The sequence below is a fragment of the Ranitomeya imitator genome, chromosome 4, assembly GCF_032444005.1.
Source record: "Ranitomeya imitator isolate aRanImi1 chromosome 4, aRanImi1.pri, whole genome shotgun sequence".
NCBI lineage: Eukaryota > Metazoa > Chordata > Amphibia > Anura > Dendrobatidae > Ranitomeya > Ranitomeya imitator.
The window spans coordinates 382,079,417-382,098,919 of record NC_091285.1 but is presented as its reverse complement, the minus strand read 5'-3'; the positions used below and the strand labels follow the sequence as shown (position 1 = coordinate 382,098,919).

General features: G+C 40.3%; 1 protein-coding gene across 5 annotated transcripts in view; it reads right to left on the bottom strand.

Annotated features, from left to right (window-relative positions):
* FRMD4A (FERM domain containing 4A) overlaps positions 1 to 19,503 on the bottom strand; it is a 620,822-nt gene that overhangs the window by 174,037 nt on the left and 427,282 nt on the right. For all 5 annotated transcript variants that reach the window (XM_069765181.1, XM_069765180.1, XM_069765178.1 and 2 more), the window contains one exon: positions 17,698 to 17,790. In XM_069765181.1, the coding sequence (XP_069621282.1) occupies positions 17,698 to 17,790 (93 nt within the window). The remainder of the gene's footprint in view (positions 1 to 17,697; positions 17,791 to 19,503) is intronic.

Sequence of the window (19,503 nt, the reverse complement as noted above, 5' to 3'; positions counted from 1 at the left end):
GAAACGTCAGATGTTATAAAGGAGTAATAAATGCAGATATGGTAAGACAAGTAATGCTGTCAGAAAGAATAGGCAAGTAATCTGAAAAGTCAAGAAGTGAAAAGATTGTCAAGCCAGTAAAAGGAAGAGAAATGTACAAAGAAAGTATAAAAAAGGCCAGTAGCTTTAACATCTAATAGTAATATGGAGGAAAACCTAAAGCGGGTGGTGACAAGGTCAGACATATTCTATTGACCGATCAATAAAATAAATAATGGAAGCCACAATGTAGAAGTGACAAAAACCTAATACATGTTTGTGCATATATCGTTCCTGTGTGTGCTTGATGATGACGGCCCAACCTTCCGTTACGGTAACCCTTGTGGAATAGCGGTGTGCAGGGTGGTATGAACCACTTAAGAACATGTCTCGTGTCTCCAGGGAGGGCAAATTATTGGCCTTTGGAGTTTCAACATTCTGATCCTTTTTTCTCCAAGACTATAGACTATAGTCTAATGTGTATGTGGGTCTTAAGGAAATCTGTCACCTGGTTTTCGCGAACTCATCTGAGATCAGCATAATGTAGAGAAAGTGACCTTGATTCCATAAATGTACAGTATAACTTGCTTAAAGGGACTCTGTCACTTCAATTTGGGGGGAACAATTTTCAGCCATAGGGGCGGGGTTTTCAGATGTTTGATTCACCCTTTCCTTACCCGCTGGCTGCATGCTGGCTACATTATTGGATTGAAGTTCATTCTCTGTCCTCCATAGTACACGCCTGCACCAAGCAAGATTGCTTTGTGCAGGCGTGTACTACGGAGGACAGAGAATGAACTTCAATCCAATATTGCAGCCAGCATGTAGCCAGCGGGTAAGGAAAGGGTGAATCAAACACCTGAAAACCCCGCCCCTATGGCTGAAAATTGTTCCTTCCAAATTCAGGTGACAGAGTCCCTTTAACTGCGTACAGGAGTTGTGATACAATGAGAGTTTTTAGATGTAGCAGAGCTCAGAAAGCTAACCCCGCCCACACCTCTGATTATCATCTTTCTGTGTACATTGTATATTGACAGAAAGCTGCTAATCAGTGCTGCGGGCGTGGATGGACTACTTAAAACGAGGGCGCTAGTCTGGCAGTGATAATCTCCTGCTGATATAAGATTAACTGTATTGAAACAGAATCAAACAACCTAATAAAGGACACATCGTTGAAATCAGGGACTCAGCCCCTACCTCTTGCTGCCCTCAGATTGCATAAGAAAAACCTGCTGGCAGATTACCTTTAAGCATCCAACCTATAGGTTGGCCATGATTTCAGGGAATGTGTCTGAAAAGGGCACTGTGCAATGAAATGTCTCTTTCAAGTTTACTTTCTGGACTGTTGTTCTATAAAAAAAACAGTAAGGCGGATCTACAAATAAAGCTAATACCTCAATCATTTGAACTAGCCTGGCTTGAAAAAATTGTATAGGTCAAAAACCAATAAACAAAAATACCAAAATCAGCAGGTTTTTGAAAAAATAAATAAAGCAGCGTTAAAACGTAGCTTTTACTATATCTACTATATAAAGCTGAATGTGTGTGTGTGTGTGTGTATGTGTGTATGTCCGGGATTGGCATCTGCACCGTCGCAGCTACAGCCACAAAATTTTGCACAGTCACACGTCTGGACCCCGAGAGCGTCATAGGCTACGTTGTGAGGTGAAATTTTAACCCCGCGCGTTCCAATTCACCAAACAATATTGCCCCTATCTACATAATGGGGAAAAAAGTGAAAGGAAAAGTGTTGGAAGCGTCGCAGCTACAGCAACAAAATTTTGCACAGTCACACATCTGGACCCTGAGAGCGTCATAGGCTACGTTGTGAGGTGAAATTTTAACCCCGCGCTTTCCAATTCACCAAACAATTTTGCTCCTATCTACATAATGGGGAAAAAAGTGAAAGGAAAAGTGTTGGAGGCGTCACAGCTACAGAAACAAAATTTTGCACAGTCACACGTCTGGACCCTGAGAGCGTCATAGGCTATGTTGTGAGGTGAAATTTTAACTCCGCGCTTTCCAATTCACCAAACTATTTTTTCCCTATCTACATAATGGGGAAAAGTGAAAGGAAAAGTGTTGGAGGAAAATTGACAGCTGCCAGATGTGAACAAGGGGGACTTAAAGAATGAGAGCGATGGCGCCAAAGAGTATATACCGATCAGTTGCTAAGGTGGGACCCCGACATGGGATACTCACCACACATGGGGATATGAACACACACACAAAATGCACCACACACTACCACGTGCTTGAACACATATACCACCCTCAGCACACATTTCACCACACATACGCCAACCTCGCCACATAAAAGTCGAAACACAAAAGTCGCCGCTCAAAACTCACCACGCGCAAAACTCGCCACATGCAAAAAATAGGCTCACGCAAAACTCGCCACAAGTGCAAAACTCACCTCATGGAAAACTCGCCACACGCAAAACTTGCACATGCGGAAAAATTGCCATATGCACAAAATTTGCAACACATGCAAAAGTTGCCTCACACAAAACTTGCACATATTCAAAAGGCACCAGACATAAAACTCACCACGCGCAAAACTCGCCATGCGCAAAACTTGCTGCACACAACTTGCTACACTAACCTGTCACATGCAACTCGACACACAAAAAGTTGCTACACGCATGTTGCCACACAAAACTCATCTCACAAAAGTCGCTACATGCATGTCGCCACACACAACTCAACACACACAACTTGACAAACGAAACTCGCCCTAAAACACACACAAGTCTGGTATTAGCCTTCAAAAATAAAAATCTGTTTAATAAGCAGACAAACTACAAGAGCAACAAATGTACCATATAGGAAATACGGCAGCTGTCAGTCACATGACCTGTCTATTATGTGTATGTGTGAGCTAATATATACTGCCAGGGGGAGGGCTTCCTGGTGGCTAGGGATTTATCAGGCTGCCAATTTATCTTACAAATACTGAGGTAAAAATACTGAGCAAATAACGTGTTAACGAGGTCTAATACAGGAGATCACACAGGTATATACTATATACAGGGGAGATGACACACAGATATATACTATATACAGGAGAGATGACACACAGGTATATACTATATAAAGGAGGAGATGACATACAGGTACATACTATATACAGGAGGAGATGACATACAGGTATATACTATATACAGGAGGAGATGACACACAGGTATATACTATATACAGGAGCAGATTACCTACAGGTATATACTATATACAGGAGGAGATGACATACAGGTATATGCTATATATAGAAGATGACATACAGGTATATACTATATACAGGAGGAGATGACACACAGATATATACTATATACAGGGGAGATGACACACAGGTATATACTATATACAGGAGGAGATGACATACAGGTATATACTATATATAGAAGGAGATGACATAAAGGTATATACTATATATAGGAGGAGATGACATACAGGTATATACTATATATAGGAGGAGATGACATACAGGTATATACTATATACAGGGGAGATGACACACAGCAGGTATATACTATATACAGGGGAGATGACATACAGGTATATACTATATACAGGAGATGACATACAGGTGTATGCTATATATAAGGGAGATGACAAACATGTATATACTGAGGTGAAAATGAGAGGTGTGAGGTGAAAATGAAAAGGTGTGAGTGCAAAATGAGAGGAGTGAGGGAAAATAGTGTAGTGATCGGAAAATGACAGATGTGAGGTCGAAATGACAAGTGTTAGGCGGGAATGAGAGGAGTGAGGGAGAAAATGAGAGGTGTGAGGGAGAAAATGAGAGATGTGAGGGGGAAAATTAAAGATGTGATTGGGAAAATGAGAGACGTGATGGGAAAATAAGAGAAGTGACGTGCTATAACTAACCACAGATATTTACTATGCCCAGGCAACGCCGGGCTCTTCAGCTAGTTACTTAATAAAATGTGATATAAACAAACAGTGCCACTAAGGTGCTAGTGCTGACAATTGCGAATACACAAAGACGAACAAACCATAAAATGCCTCACTGCCTCAGATCACCATAAAGGACCAAAAGTGGTCACTATTAAGACAGATATAGACAAACCCGGCTTAAGTGGAGTTTGAACAGAATAGAGGGGGTCCCCCCTACCAGTATAGTCAGATGAATAGTAGTAGTAACATCCTGCCCCCATGCAACCGGGGGCCACACACTATATAACTGTAGGTATATTGGGGGATACCTCTCACGAAACTCCTCTGTAAGGGGTGTAATATACAACAATGGTAGATCCTTATACGGCAGTGTACAAATGTGATATGCTAAATATACAAATAAACATAGGACCTTAAATAGCATATGTCCTGGATGGACTAGAAATCTCCCAACCAGTGGCTGAACAAACAATTACACCGTTTTCCACTACGGGAAACTTCTTAAGGTGTATGTCCATAGAGGCCACCTAGTGGGATTTAATATTGGGTCCAACCATTAAGAATATACTCATCTGTTTGTACTGGTAGTTGTCACAGTCCTCATGCAGAGTTGAGTTTTGCGGGACTTCCTAGCGGTTCTCACAGACATCCGCCTTAGGGTGTCCTGTTTATAGTATGCCTCCCGACGCATTTCATCCTGAATAGATTCATCAGGGGATTACGGCATGATGGTTGCATGGGGCAGGATATTCATCTGACTATACTGGTAGGGGGGACCCCCTCTGTTCTGGCACGGTGGACTCCACTTAAGCCGGGTTTGTCTGTATCTGTCTTAATAGGGACCACTTTTGGTCCTTTATGGTGATCTGAGGCAGTGAGGCATTTTATGGTTTGTTCGTCTTTGTGTATTCGTAATTGTCAGCACTAGCACCTTAGTGGCACTCTTTGTTTATATCACATTTTATTAAGTAATATAGTAAAGCTACGTTTTAATGCCTCTTTATTTATTTTTTTCAAAAACCTGCTGATTTTGGTAATACCTCAATCATCAGATTTTCAATGTGATATAGAACTTATATAGATTATATAATCTATAATAGACTATATAGAACTGGCTGTAGGCTTGGAACATTCTTCGAGATAAAATCTCTTCGATGACAGTTTTCCATCTTCCATCTCTATTATATTCACCAGTGTGGTGTTAATGTGTGCTGACACCAGATAGAGAGTGACATTTACTGCTGATGACGTTCTCTGCCTCCCAAAATCAAACTGTCTTAAAATAGAAAATTCTGCAGCAACTGTAATCAATGGCAAAGCACCAGCCTCACAATTTCTCCATCCTATTGATCTCGGCTTACATTGTAGAAACCAGACTCTGCAAAATCTCTCGATGGCAGCCTTCAAACACTGTGCAATTAGACATGTGCAAGGGGAAACAGATGTTGCGGAAAAATAATTGCTTGTCTGCATTTTTGATGATCTTTTCCTTTTAATTCCAAACATGCAAATCACTTGCCTGAGATCCTTTAGAAGGGAGTCTCTGGAAAGCAAGGAGCAAACTTATTTAATCAGCTCTCCAGTTTACTTTATGTGGATGAGCTCCGGTGTGATTTGGGTTGGCGGGTTAACAAGCACAGAATTCCTCCGGATGTTAGTAAGGGCACGATAACACAGTACCGCCGCAAGGGTCAACCACCTGACACGTGTACGCTCCGGAGAGATGTGGCTACGGTAACGCAGGTCACACTTTGTCTTTAGAACTTTGGGCAGTGTCTAATCCTTTGCACGTCACTCTGATCCCTTTGTGGACATATGACATTATTTCATCTCCTGCATATATTTTACATCACTCAACCTGCTGATCTTTTGTAATCTTTCCAAATAATATATTTTTTGAATTGAATTTGTAAATGAAAGAAAAATCATCAGAATTCAGAAGGGTATAAATGTTGTATCATTCCATACAGATAAGACCTATTTTGTTAGCCCCTGTTTATATCTTATAACATAAAGACAGTTACTAAATTAGACAGAGCTGGTCTCTAGCGACTCACGGACCCCCCAGAGCATATCTGTGGACTATAAAGGCCTATTTATATTTTTCTACCCCTTTCCGATATCCTCCTTCTAATTTCACTGTACTATATTAATATTGTATTATTATTATTGTAGTACTGCATGACAATGGAGTCACTAAAGGGTTGTTTGCCCTATGGAGTGAAGGAGACACAAAACATACATAGTGTATTATTTTGTCTAAAAAAACTACCAGCGCTTGATATTTAGCACAGTTTATCATTTCTGATGTCCCACAATCTAACATATTTGATATTTTACTATCCTTCTTGAATACAGCTTTTTATAGGATTATTGTATTACTATGGACAAGCAAATCAATGTGCAGGACCACGGTCTAGCGGCCACGTCAGTAGTCCGTGACTACTATACAGGAACCTTATGAACCGCCATCTACCTGCTAAAATCCCTATCACCTCTTGATTTGTAAACCTTGCAGGACGCCAAGAGGTGCAGAGCATGCCGGCAGGTAGGTGGTAGCTTACTGGGCTGATGTAGATGTTGGACCATGGAACTGTGAATTGATTTGATCATAATTTTGACCATCTGTAGAGTCAGAATGTGTGCATAACCAGACACAGAAGTGTTTGACATATGCGCTTCCATACTGCATGCAAAGAGGCATCCTTCCCTCTGACGTTCTTTGCTAGCTTTGGCAATTATGATATCCAAATTCGATAACTTGCGGCGAATGCGTTGAAGATAAAATCCGTAGTGTGATAGACAAATAACCTTGACTTTACAATGATTCAACAATTAAGAATTCAGGCTCTTTGACAAAAGCTCAGCACGAGATGATAACACATAATGCCAGAGCATTTGGCTAATTTGATACTGACCCACACACAATAAATACAGAGAAAATCAATGACTTTTCCAACAGAAGATAAAGAGCTTTTGCCATGAAACCCTGACTTCAAGGCTGTCAACTCCAGGGAATTAAAACTAAAACCAAGTATCCTCCTGTCTGAAGCCATTAACGATGCCTGACAGTGCACTAAAATGCACATGCTCAGATGTGCACAATGTGCTGACTATCGGGAAAAATGTGCAGGATCTGCGGTGCGTCATTCAGAAGCTAATACTTATGTAAAAATGACTCATGGTACGGTGGCTTTATAAATAGTAGACTTATCACTGACATAATCAAATGCTGTACGCTTCCTGCACTATCCAGTTATACTTTTTAGTTTACAGATATAATACATGTCAGAAGACTTTATTGCGGTCCGGCAGCTCGGATTCCCATCTATGCTCTCAAATGATATGTTCTGGCACTCAAGAGGTTACTGGTATATTGGGTTTGGTGAAAGACAATCTCCTGGATTCACCCGTGGAAGTTGATGATCCTCTTACTCAACAGATTCTGAATGAAGTTTTGTTTCCTGCTTGTTCGTGTGTTCTGCTTTTATTGGCATCCTCTGATTATAATGAAATATAGTAGCACTAATCACTGCATCCTGTTGTATAGAGCCCTGGTATTGCTATAAAGCAATGCTTGAAAGTTTCCTCTGTTTTGTCAGATCCCCTGATTGCCTCTGACAGCCAGGCGTGACTTACTCATGTCCTTACTCGACCTCCCAATCTGACTTATTCCCTACCTGTGTTAACGAGATTTGCATATAAAATCTGCCTTCTATATCTGAATGTCAGTCCTCTGCACATGGGATTAAATAACTAATTAATAAAAAGCCCTGAGATCTCATTACTTAATCTGATTACTCTTTTGTCTGACTGTGGCCTCCAATATGTCATGATTTCCATTATATTAAAGTAGCTTTCACAACTCACCCGCTGAACAGATTCAGGAAAACTTCCCACAGCATCTTTATACTCACCCTCTAAACTCCTCTACAAACCCTGATCAGAAATCACTAGTCAGAAATATTTGATTGGCAGTAGCTTTATGTGTATATTATCTTGTCTATCTAATTGTAGTTTACTTTTTTAGTTCAAAACAAAATGCAAGACATTGAAATAGCTATAAAATTTAGCAAACAGCATCATGTGAGGAAACCCATGACGTCCGACTTATACAACTTTTAAAAGATTTGTCATAGATCTACTTGGTCAGGATAAGTTCCAACAGCGATGGGAAATGTTTCTGATATATTAATTTTAAGGAGCGCTCTTTACCTGGTAAAGCTGGTATACTTATATTACAGCTGGGCAGCTAAATGAATCAAGAATGTACAATTTCCTTTCTTTTTTAAAGATACGTTGCACACATTTTCTCATATGGATTCCAGCTGAAATAGCGCTTAAAATACAAAAAGGGAATAGACATACTGTATGCACTGCTATGTAAAAATGCCTTGCTGTGCATATATTCAGCCTTTTTTGAGCTAATTTTAAAGGGAAGCTGGCACCAGGTTTGTCCCATATGTTCAGTTTTGATATACAGCATTCTAATATGCTGTATATATGCCACCAATCCAGCCTGCAAGAGAAAAAAGACTTCTTATAATGGTCACCTACGGGGTGGTCGGGTCCTATGGACGTCGCTGGTCTTGGTCCGGTGTCTCCTATCTTGCTTCATGTGCACGACACATCCTACCTCATCCACACACTGTCCCCGACATCATGCTCCTGCGCCCAGTAGATGAGTATAGTAAAAGGTCTTTTCCTTGTCTTGCAGGCTAGATTGGGGGCATATCTACAGCTTGTTAGAATGCTTTATATCAAGGTTGATAGGTGGTTGCCTTACCTCATACTGGACAAACCAGGACAAACAGGTTCCTTTTCACTGCTTAAAGCTTTGATAGTTGTGAAGCAGCTAAAAAAAGTGACCTCTCCATTCTTCTAGCAGCTTCCCGTTTAGAAGTTACGCTCTAGTTTATTTGTACAACTAAAAAAGAGACACCACAAAAATGACCAAACAGATGCCAAAGGAGAAACTTCAGGTAAAACATTCCCAGTAAAAGACAATGGCCCTTATTCATCAAGACAGGAGTTGAGTAGCAGTTATTGCCATGCACCCTTCCCTCCCCAGCTCTTGGAGCTGGACAAAAATGTCAGTGAAAACGACAAAAGTTGAAAAATTTTGCAATTTTAAAACTTTTTATGCCACAGTTCTGACTTGATAAATCGGGCCCATTGTGTGCAAATACCCTTATAATACGAAATCCTCCCAAAGAAAGAGTGCAAAATTTGACAATATTTAATTGTTTTTTATTTTATTGAGAATAATAAGAAAATTATATGAAAAAAAAGGTGTTATACAAATATAGCTGATAATAGGAGCACACATAATAATATTGTGGGGAAAACCCTTTTAATAATTAAAATATTGCTACAATGTGTATTAGAAATTGTGATTACTCCTTAAAAGAACCAATAAATAAATATACGTGATACATAAACAATTATTTGATCAAAAACAAGTGTTATACCAAGGAAAATCACACTCCATGATTAAAAAAGTGTAAAAAAATTTATTTTATAAAAAATATATGTAAAAAAATATATGTAAAAACACTAAAAAGTGCAATAGTGCAATGAAAAATGCAATGGTATATTAAGTGCATCACAAATGCATAAGACTACTGTCAAAAAAAAGTGCAACAATGCAATGGAAGTGCGACAGTGCTAATGATGTAAAGATATGCCAAAATATCGCTAAATCCAGACAATAGTATGCAGTATACAATCAAAAGTGCTAAAGTGCCAACAAAATATGAACCACATTTAAATAGCAGGTGAATATTACCAATATATTAAGGGCTCCTCATACCTATGTGTGCTCCTGGTCCCTACGCGCGTTTCGGTGCTTGCCTTCTTCCGGGAGGTTATGGGGAAATGGTCGAATGTCTAGTCTTAGTGGTGGGTTTTGAAGTCTATGGGGATCTCTGTTTACCCACCCCCGGACTAACAGAAGCACTTCTGGAGCCATCTCAGAGACCGGGATGAATTGATGCATATGAACCCGGGTGAAACTGTTCCATTATTATAAGTAGATTTTTTTTGCCCACAACTCTGGTTACTGTGTACATGTGGCATTTTTACAACATAGAGATGTTTTTCTCCTTATAATAGATGTGAAGCAGCTATAGTGATAAAAGCTATGGCTATGATATAATTCAGGCTGCTCAAGTTTAGTGATTGAGGATTTGAATTGAGCAATACCTGGATTGTGACACATCCACAGTGATTTTTTGTGTGTTTTTTTTAGTGTTGTTCGTAGTGTCTTGGCTTGTTGTCTTTGTCAACGGTTGGATTTTAAGGATTATTAATAAAGTGTAATTTGTAATAGTTCCACTACTGCCTAGCTGTACTTAAATATTGGATTGGTAGACAATTTTTGTAAATGAATTGTGATATGGAATAAATGTAATATAGAAACATTTTTTTGTTAATAGTTGCTTTCCTAGACCATGAGAGGTAAGCTGAATTTTGCCAGCTTTTGGTATCTTAAGGTTAGGGCCTTCAATGAAATAAGGTTAATTAGGTGCCCACAGCTTTTCTCCAAATGGGATCACTTAAAAATCTAGTTTCTTCGATGTTTCCAATAGCCCTTGCTGTTGACCATTACATCTCATAGGTCCCTTAAGAGCAAATCCGGATAGTGAAGAGATACACATAACTCAACACATGGTATTTCTGATTTCACAACTGTAATGTTTCCCTTGAAATTCCCAAACCTTTTAATTAAGAGCGAAAGCTCCAGATGTCAAGATAATAGACCTGGCTGCGAAGTATTCTGACATCACTAACAATTTTCTTTATATTTCTATGTACCTGTCCACTGCCTTATTAAGTTCATTGGCCACAGTTTAACATTGTATCCAATTATTTTGCCATCAGGGCTTGAGAGTGACTGGTAATTTGGCCAAATTAATAGTAAGAGGACATATATACAATGAGAGCTGAAACCTAAAGGTACCATCACACATAACGATTTCTTTAACGATATCGTTGCTTTTTGTGACGTAGCAATGATATCGTTAACGAAATCGTTATGTGTGACAGCGACCAACGATCAGGCCCCTGCTGGGAGATTGTTGGTCGCTGAGAATGATCAGGACCTTTTTTTTGTCTCGCTGATCACCCGCTGTCATCGCTGAATCGGCGTGTGTGACACCGATCCAGCGATGTGTTCACTGGTAACCAGGGTAAATATCGGGTTACTAAGCGCAGGGCCGCGCTTAGTAACCTGATATTTACCCTGGTTACCATTGTAAATGTAAAAAAAAAAAAAACAGTACATACTCACATTCCAGTGTCTGTCACGTCCCTCGACGTCAGCTTCCCGCACTGACTGTGAGCGCAGGCTCTGTGCTCTGCTTTACGGCCGGCGCTGACAGTCAGTGCGGGAAGCTGACGGCGAGGGACGTGACAGACACTGGAATGTGAGTATGTAGTGTTTTTTTTTTTACATTTACAATGGTGACCAGGGTAAATATCGGGTTACTAAGTGCACCCCTGTCCTTAGTAACTGTTAAATATTAATTATTCTTATTTTTATTCTGTACCGAGCACATGGTTTCTTGCTGACACTATCAAAAGCTATTTCTGTGTATGTAGCTCAGAGTATAAGTTAACTCCATATACAGAAGACACATGATCAGTGTTGAACATATATAAACATCTCTTAGGAGGGTGTGGGGGCTTTTGTCACGTGGGACGGTCACCTCCCTTCCTGCACATTCATTCTCCATGGACAACAGATGAAGAAGCAACAGCTGATAGCGGAAGCCATGATGACCTTCGACTTCACACAGACAGATGACTTTTACCATCCAGGACCTTGAGAAAGATGAGTAACAAGACCAGCGCTGATATTTACACATGGACACTCTGTTTGTAATTGTTTCATCTACCTTTTATGTTTTTGCTGCGATGGTGGATAACTCAATAAACCAGAATATCATGACATTTTTCTTTTAAGAATAACGCACCTGGTTAAGTCTTGATTAGATATTTTTGCGCAATAACGATTTTTAACAGTAACCCGATGTTTACCCTGGTTACCCGGGGACTTCGGCATCGTTGGTCGCTGGAGAGCTGTCTGCGTGACAGCTCTCCAGCGACCACACAACGACTTACCAACGATCACGGCCAGGTCGTATCGCTGGTTGTGATCGTTGGTAAATAGTTTAGTGTAACGGTACCTTTAATCATCTGCAACCACTTGTACCAAGCCTTATAACCATCTTTAATAATCAAATACTGTTGTGGACTGGGGCAACGATTTTTCTAAATGTAATAGAAAAAAAGTTATAAAATGAGCATAATAAAAGTAATAATGTAAAATGTACAAACAAAACAAAGTTGAAACACAAATAAAAATTAAATGTAGGTCAAATGTTTAGGCAAGATTTAAGAACATTGTTCTTCAGGTAACTGTCTGTATTTTTGGGGGGTGGGAGAGGGATTTTTTTGGTTGGATTGGATTTTAAGATAATATCTGATATTATATTTTCATTTCTTTTTTGTATTTCCTATTTTTAAGAAACTTAAGAAATGAACCATTTAAATAGGACCTACTTCTAGTCAATCTCATAGTTAATATGTTTCTATTTCTATCATTCTATTCTTGCATGCAACTGGACAGGGATATTGTATAAAACCATCTTTATAAAGGAATACTATAGGACTGATCTGCTTATTTTCATATTTTTTTGTACATTATAAATGTATTATTATGTTTCATAAATGCCAGGAAAAGTTGACCAGGATGTTGAGAAACACATTAGCAGTGATGCGTTGCTTTACAAGTCAGAAAAATCAAGATACACCAAGTCCATTAACCCCTTAGTGACAAAGCCAATTTGGTACTTAATGACCAGGCCAATTTTTGCAATTCTGACCACTGTCGCTTTATGAGGTTATAACTCTGGAACGCTTCAACGGATCCCGCTGATTCTGAGATTGTTTTTTCGTGACATATTGTACTTCATGTTAGTGGTAACATTTCTTCGATATTACTTGCGATTATTTATGAAAAAAACGGAAATATGGCGAAAATTTTTAAAATTTTGCAATTTTCAAACTTTGTATTTTTATGCCCTTAAATCAGAGAGATATGTCATGAAAAATAGTTAATAAATAACATTTCCCACATGTCTACTTTGCATCAGCACAATTTTGGAAACAAAATTTTTTTTTGTTAGGGAGTTATAAGGGTTAAAAGTTGACCAGCAATTTCTCATTTTTACAACACCATTTTTTTTTAGGGACCACATCACATTTGAAGTCATTTTGAGGGGTCTATATGATAGAAAATAATGAAGTGTGACACCATTCTAAAAACTACACCCCTCAAGGTTCTCAAAACCACATTCAAGAAGTTTATTAACCCTTTACGTGCTTCACAGGAACTGAAACAATGTGGAAGGAAAAATGAACATTTAACTTTTTTTTGCAAACATCTTAATTCAGAACCATTTTTTTTATTTTCACAAGTGTAAAAACAGAAATGTAACCATAAATTTTGTTATGCAATTTCTCCTGAATACGCCAATACCCCATATGTGGGGGTAAACCACTGTTAGGGCGCACCGCAGAACTTAGAAGTGAAGGAGCGCCGTTTGACTTTTTCAATGCAGAATTGGCTGGAATTGAGATCGGACACCATGTCACATTTAGAGAGCCCCTGATGTGCCTAAACAGTGGAAACTCCCCACAAGTGACACCATTTTGGAAACTAGACCCCTTAAGGAACTTATCTAGATGTGTGGTGAGCACTTTGAACCCCCAAGTGCTTCACAGAAGTTTATAACGTAGAGCCGTGAAAATAAAAAATCGCTTTTGTTTACACAAAAATGATCTTTTCGCCCACAAATTCTTATTTTCACAAGGGTAACAGGAGAAATTAGACCACGAAAGTTGTTGTGCGATTTCTCCTGAATAAGTCGATACCCAATATGTGGGGGTAAACCACTGTTTGGGCGCACCGCAGAGCTTGGAAGTGAAGGAGCGCCGTTTTACTTTTTCAATGTTGAATTGGCTGGAATTGAGATCAGACGCCATGTCGCGTTTGGAGAGCCCCTGATGTGCCTAAACAGTGGAAACCCCCCACAAGTGACACCATTTTGGAAACTAGACCCCTTAAGGAACTTATCTAGATGTGTGGCGAGCACTTTGAACCCCCATGTGCTTCACAGAAGTTTATAATGCAGAGCCGTAAAAATAAAAAATATTTTTTTTTCCACAAAAAAGATTTTTTAGCCACCAAATTTTTATTTTCACAAGGGTAACAAGAGAAATTGGACCCCAAAAGTTGTTGTCCAATTTGTCCTGAGTATGCTGGTACCCCATATGTGGGGGTAAACCACTGTTTGGGCGCACGGCAGAGCTCGGAAGGAAGGAGCGCCGTTTTGGAATGCAGACTTTGATAGAATGGTCTGCGGGTATTATGTTGCGTTTGCAGAGCCCCTGATGTACCTAACCAGTAGAAACCCTCCACAAGTGACCCCATTTTGGAAACTAGACCCCCAAGGAACTTATCTAGATGTGTGGTGAGAACTTTGAATGCTCAAGTGCTTCACAGAAGTTTAGAATGCAGAGTCATGAAAATAAAAAATATTTTTTTTCCACAAAAAAGATATTGTAGCCCCCAAGTTTTTATTTTCACAAGGGTAACAGGAGAAATTGGACTGCAATAGTTGTTGTCCAATTTATCCTGAGTACGCTGATGCGCCATATGTGGGGGTAAACCACTGTTTGGGCGCACGGCAGAGCTCGGAAAGGAAGGAGCGCCTTTTTGGAATGCAGACTTTGATAGAATGGTCTGTGGGCATTATGTTGCGATTGCGGAGCCCCTGATGTACCTAAACTGTAGTAACCCCCCACAAGTGACCCCATTTTGGAAACTAGACCCCCCAAGGAACTTATCTAGATGTGTGGTGAGAACTTTGAATGCCCAAGTGCTTCACAGAAGTTTAGAATGCAGAGTCGTGAAAATAAAAAATTTCTTTTTTTTTCACAAAAAAGATTTTGTAGCCCCCAAGTTTTTATTTTCACAAGGGTAACAAGAGAAATTGGACCCCAGAAGTTGTTGTCCAATTTATCCCGAGTACGCTGATGCCCCATATGTGGGGGTAACCCACTGTTTGGGCGCACGGCAGAGCTCAGAAGGGAGGGAGCACCATTTGACTTTTTGAGCGCAAAATTGGCTGTCGTGTTTGGAGACCCCCTGATGTACCTAAACAGTGGAAACCCCCCAATTCTAGCTCCAACCCTAACCCCAACACACCCCTAACCCTAATCCCAACCTCATCCATAATCCTAATCACTAACCCTAACCATAATCACAACCCTTACCCCAAAACAACCCTAATGTCAACCCTAACCATAACCCTAATCAAAACCCTAAATCCAACACACCCCTAATCCTAATCTCAACCCTAACCTCAAACCTAACCCTAATCCCAATACACCCCTAATCACAACCCTAACCTTAACCCTAATCCCAAACCTAACCCTAATCCCAAGCATAACCCTAATGCCAACCCTAACCCTAATACCAACCCTAATCCAAACCCTAACCCTAATCCCAGCTCTAACCCTAACTTTAGCCCCAACCCTAGCCCTAACTTTAGCCCCAACCCTAACCCTAGCCCTAGGGCTACTTTCACACTTGCGTCATTTGGCATTCTGTCGCAATCCGTCGTTTTGGACAAGAAACGGATCCTGCAAATGTGCCCGCAGGATGCGTTTTTTGCCCATAGACTTGTATTGCCGACGGATCGTGACGGATGGCCACACGTCGCGTCCGTCGTGCACTGGATCAGTTGTGTTTTGGCGGAGCGTCGGCACAAAAAAACGTTCAATGAAACGTTTTTTTGTACGTCGCATCCGCCATTTCTGACCGCGCGTGCGTGGCCGTAACTCCGCCCCCTCCTCCCCAGGACATAGATTGGGCAGCGGATGTGTTGTACTACAGCTGCTGCCCACGTTGTGCACAATTTTCACAACGTGCGTCGGTATGTCGGGCCGACGCATTGCGACGGCCCCGTACCGACGTAAGTGTGAAAGAAGCCTAACCCTAAGTTTAGCCCCAACCCTAACCCTAAATTTAGCCCCAACCCTAACCCTAAATTTAGCCCCAACCCTAGCCCTAACCCTACCCCTAACCCTACCCCTAACCCTAACCCTACCCCTAACCCTAACCCTACCCCTAACCCTAACCCTACCCCTAACCCTACCCCTAACCCTACCCCTACCCCTAACCCTACCCCTAACCCTACCCCTAACCCTAACCCTACCCCTAACCCTAACCCTACCCCTAACCCTACCCCTAACCCTAACCCTACCCCTAACCCTACCCCTAACCCTAACCCTAACCCTACCCCTACCCCTAACCCTACCCCTAACCCTAACCCTACCCCTAACCCTACCCCTACCCCTAATTTTAGCCCCAACTGCTGTTCTCCTGCCGGCCGGCAGATGGAGACAGATGGCGGGCGCACTGGGCATGCGTCCGCCATGTTCTGCTGCCGGCGGCCAGGAGGAGCAGCAAGAGGATCCAGGGACCTAGGTGAGTATGCTAGGGTCCCCGAATCCCCCTATTTCTCTGTCCTCTGATGTGCGATCACATCAGAGGACAGAGAATTACACTTTACTTTTTTTTTTTTTTGCGATCGCCGGTAAACGGTTAATTACCGGCGATCGCAAATGCGGGGTGGGTTAAAAAACCCCCGAATCATGTTCTCTGGGGACCCCGGAGAAAATCGGCCTCTGGGGGGGGCTATGGACTTTTTCCACAGCGCCGTTAATTAACGGCGCTGTGGTTTAAGTACCCTTAGCGGCCGCCGTTAAAAGGCGTATCGGCGGTCGCTAAGGGGTTAAGATGCCCCTTGTCTAATCCATGACAGTACATCTTGGTTCCGGTGTTGTGTGTCTTGTCTAGTAACCACTAAAAAGTGTGTCTTACTTTAGACCGGGCTTGACACTTTAAGAGGTTGGCCACTACTTTTTTTTATTGATGGCCTATCCTTAGAATAAGACAACAATATATGATAGGTGGGGGTGAGACACCTGCACCGATCAGCTGCTAATGACATTGGTGACGACCATATGTTCCTGGATGCTGCCGATACACAGCAGCTTCATCAATACTGTAGTGGCCACTGCGGTGTACTGCAGAGCCAACCCCTATTTACTTAAAATATAGGGTGGATCTGCAGTACCTGGCTGTGGCCACAATAGATAATAATGGAAATGCTATGTTCCAGCAGCATCTGAGAACTTCTGTCTGCCAGTGTCTATAGTAACAGCTGATCGACGGGGGGGTTCAGGTGTCGTACTCCGTCAAACAGATAATCATGGCTTATTACAATAAAAAAGTAGGGATCAACCTTTTGCTTTAAAATTCATTATAGCTTTTTTTGTCCTAAAGTTACTGATCTTGCAACTGACCTGGGACTATGGTAATGCATTAAGACTTTAGACTGTCTTGATCACATTTCTATTGTTAATGACAACACTCTACTAATGAGATATATTATTCTTCAGAATGGAGATTGTACAAAAGTGTTCAAGTCTAGGGACCACCTATGTAAAAGCGGGGTTGTAAAATCACAAAATACAATTGGCTGGGCCATTTTTACTTATCTCCTACTTGAATCTGGATAACATAGATACAGAAAGGTATAAACGTTGAGCTTTAAATTAACATTTATCAATGGTCTGTAATGCTATTCATTACATCATCAACATTTAAAAACAAGAACATACCTGACACAAAAGTAGAGGACCACTGGACCAGACTTTTTGGGAAAGTCATGTTCAAGTACTCTTCGATCCAACTGTAACCAGTTCAAATGTCCCCTATAAAAAAAATCTCATATTATTTTGTGTTGATACATTGAAAGGGAAGCTATAATCAAAAAATAGCCTATGTTTAAAATCAGGTTTTTGTATTACATGCATTTTTTCAAATTGGCATTTTTTTCATATCACAATCTTCATTAAACACAAAAACAAAATAAGTAATCTTGCAATTTTCATACTAGCCACTGGGGCTTTTCTATTGACTCATCCTGTTCTTTCAGGAAAAGCTTTCATCAAGAGTACTTATCAGAGACAGGATTACACTGACAGGTAAGACTTCTTTACATAGCTGATAACAAAGGATCCCACAATCAAAAAAGGAAATGACAGCTCCCCTTGTCTCCACTCTTCACAATAAACTTTACATGTGCTCATCAGTTGCTTGAACACAATACAATATATATGGGTATGGGATATGAGTCTTTTCATTGTGGCTATGTACATATGTTGTTTCCTGAAACAGCAACATGTTAGACTCTAAAAAAGCTCCATTGGCCTTTGTGCACACTACGATACAGGGTGATTTTCCAGTTCTGCATGCACATTTTCATATATGGACTCCACTTTTTCAGTACTGAGTTGTCACAGGTCAGTTCACCAATGTTGTGCCGACCTTCACAACTGTCACATTATGAATCGGGCAAAATATTTCTGTGGGAATACGTCAAAGACTCAGTGTGTCTACTGCCCCCCAGATACAGGATCTAAGCAACCTGATAGAATGCATCGCTAAAACATCGGCGTTCATATTAAAGGATATATTGGCATGTGTCTGGACAAAATTGGACTACTGCCTTCAGGGTAACAAATGCAAATCACTTCAAACATATGCAGTATATAGATAAAGCTTGGATAGATAGCGTATATTTTCAGGTTATAAATTTATTCTGTTTCCTTGATTATGATGTTGTAATTTTGCACCATCGTTTTTGAATCAATGTGTATATTTATTTTAGTATATATTGTGATATATAAAAAAGTTGCTAAAAATGTTTAAAAATACAGTTAGATAATTAATACACAAAAACTTGATCTATATGATAAGTCATTTTCTGCAGATACAGCCTGAAAATATAACTTTGAGACAAAGACGATGAATAGGATACTGTATGTCAAAAGATTAGAGGAAATACATAGATTACAAAATGCATGCAAGTATATTTGAGAGCAGAAGAAAATGGGAAAAACTACTTTAGTGCCCACTGAAATGGGCAATGCTTAAGGCAATGTACACCTTTACGCATAATATTTTCTATTTTTCATTTGATTCCTAAATGCAAAGCCAGCATTGTAAATAATTTTCATTAAAAAGTTCTACCATTTCTCAGTTGGTTAGTGTCACTAATTTCTTTATCTAGATGAGTGATGTTTTAAAAAAAGTTAAGATCCTTCAGAACTAGGAGGCGGAATTCTGTCAGTGTGAGTGAAAGGAGCAGGGAGGGAGAGGGATTGTGGAATGGTGGAAATTATATTTCAAGGAAGTGGAAGAAAACAGACTATAGAAAGGGAAAAAAAAATCACAAGAAGTGGAAATTGCAGGATAAAGGCTATGATTAACCCCTTCATGACCTTGGGATTTTCCGTTTTTCCATGTTCATTTTTCGCTCCCCTTCTTTCCAGAGCCATAACTTTTTTATTTTTCCGTCAATATGGCCATGTGAGGGCATTGGTTTTAGCATCTCGTGTACTAGAAAACGGGAAAAAAATTCC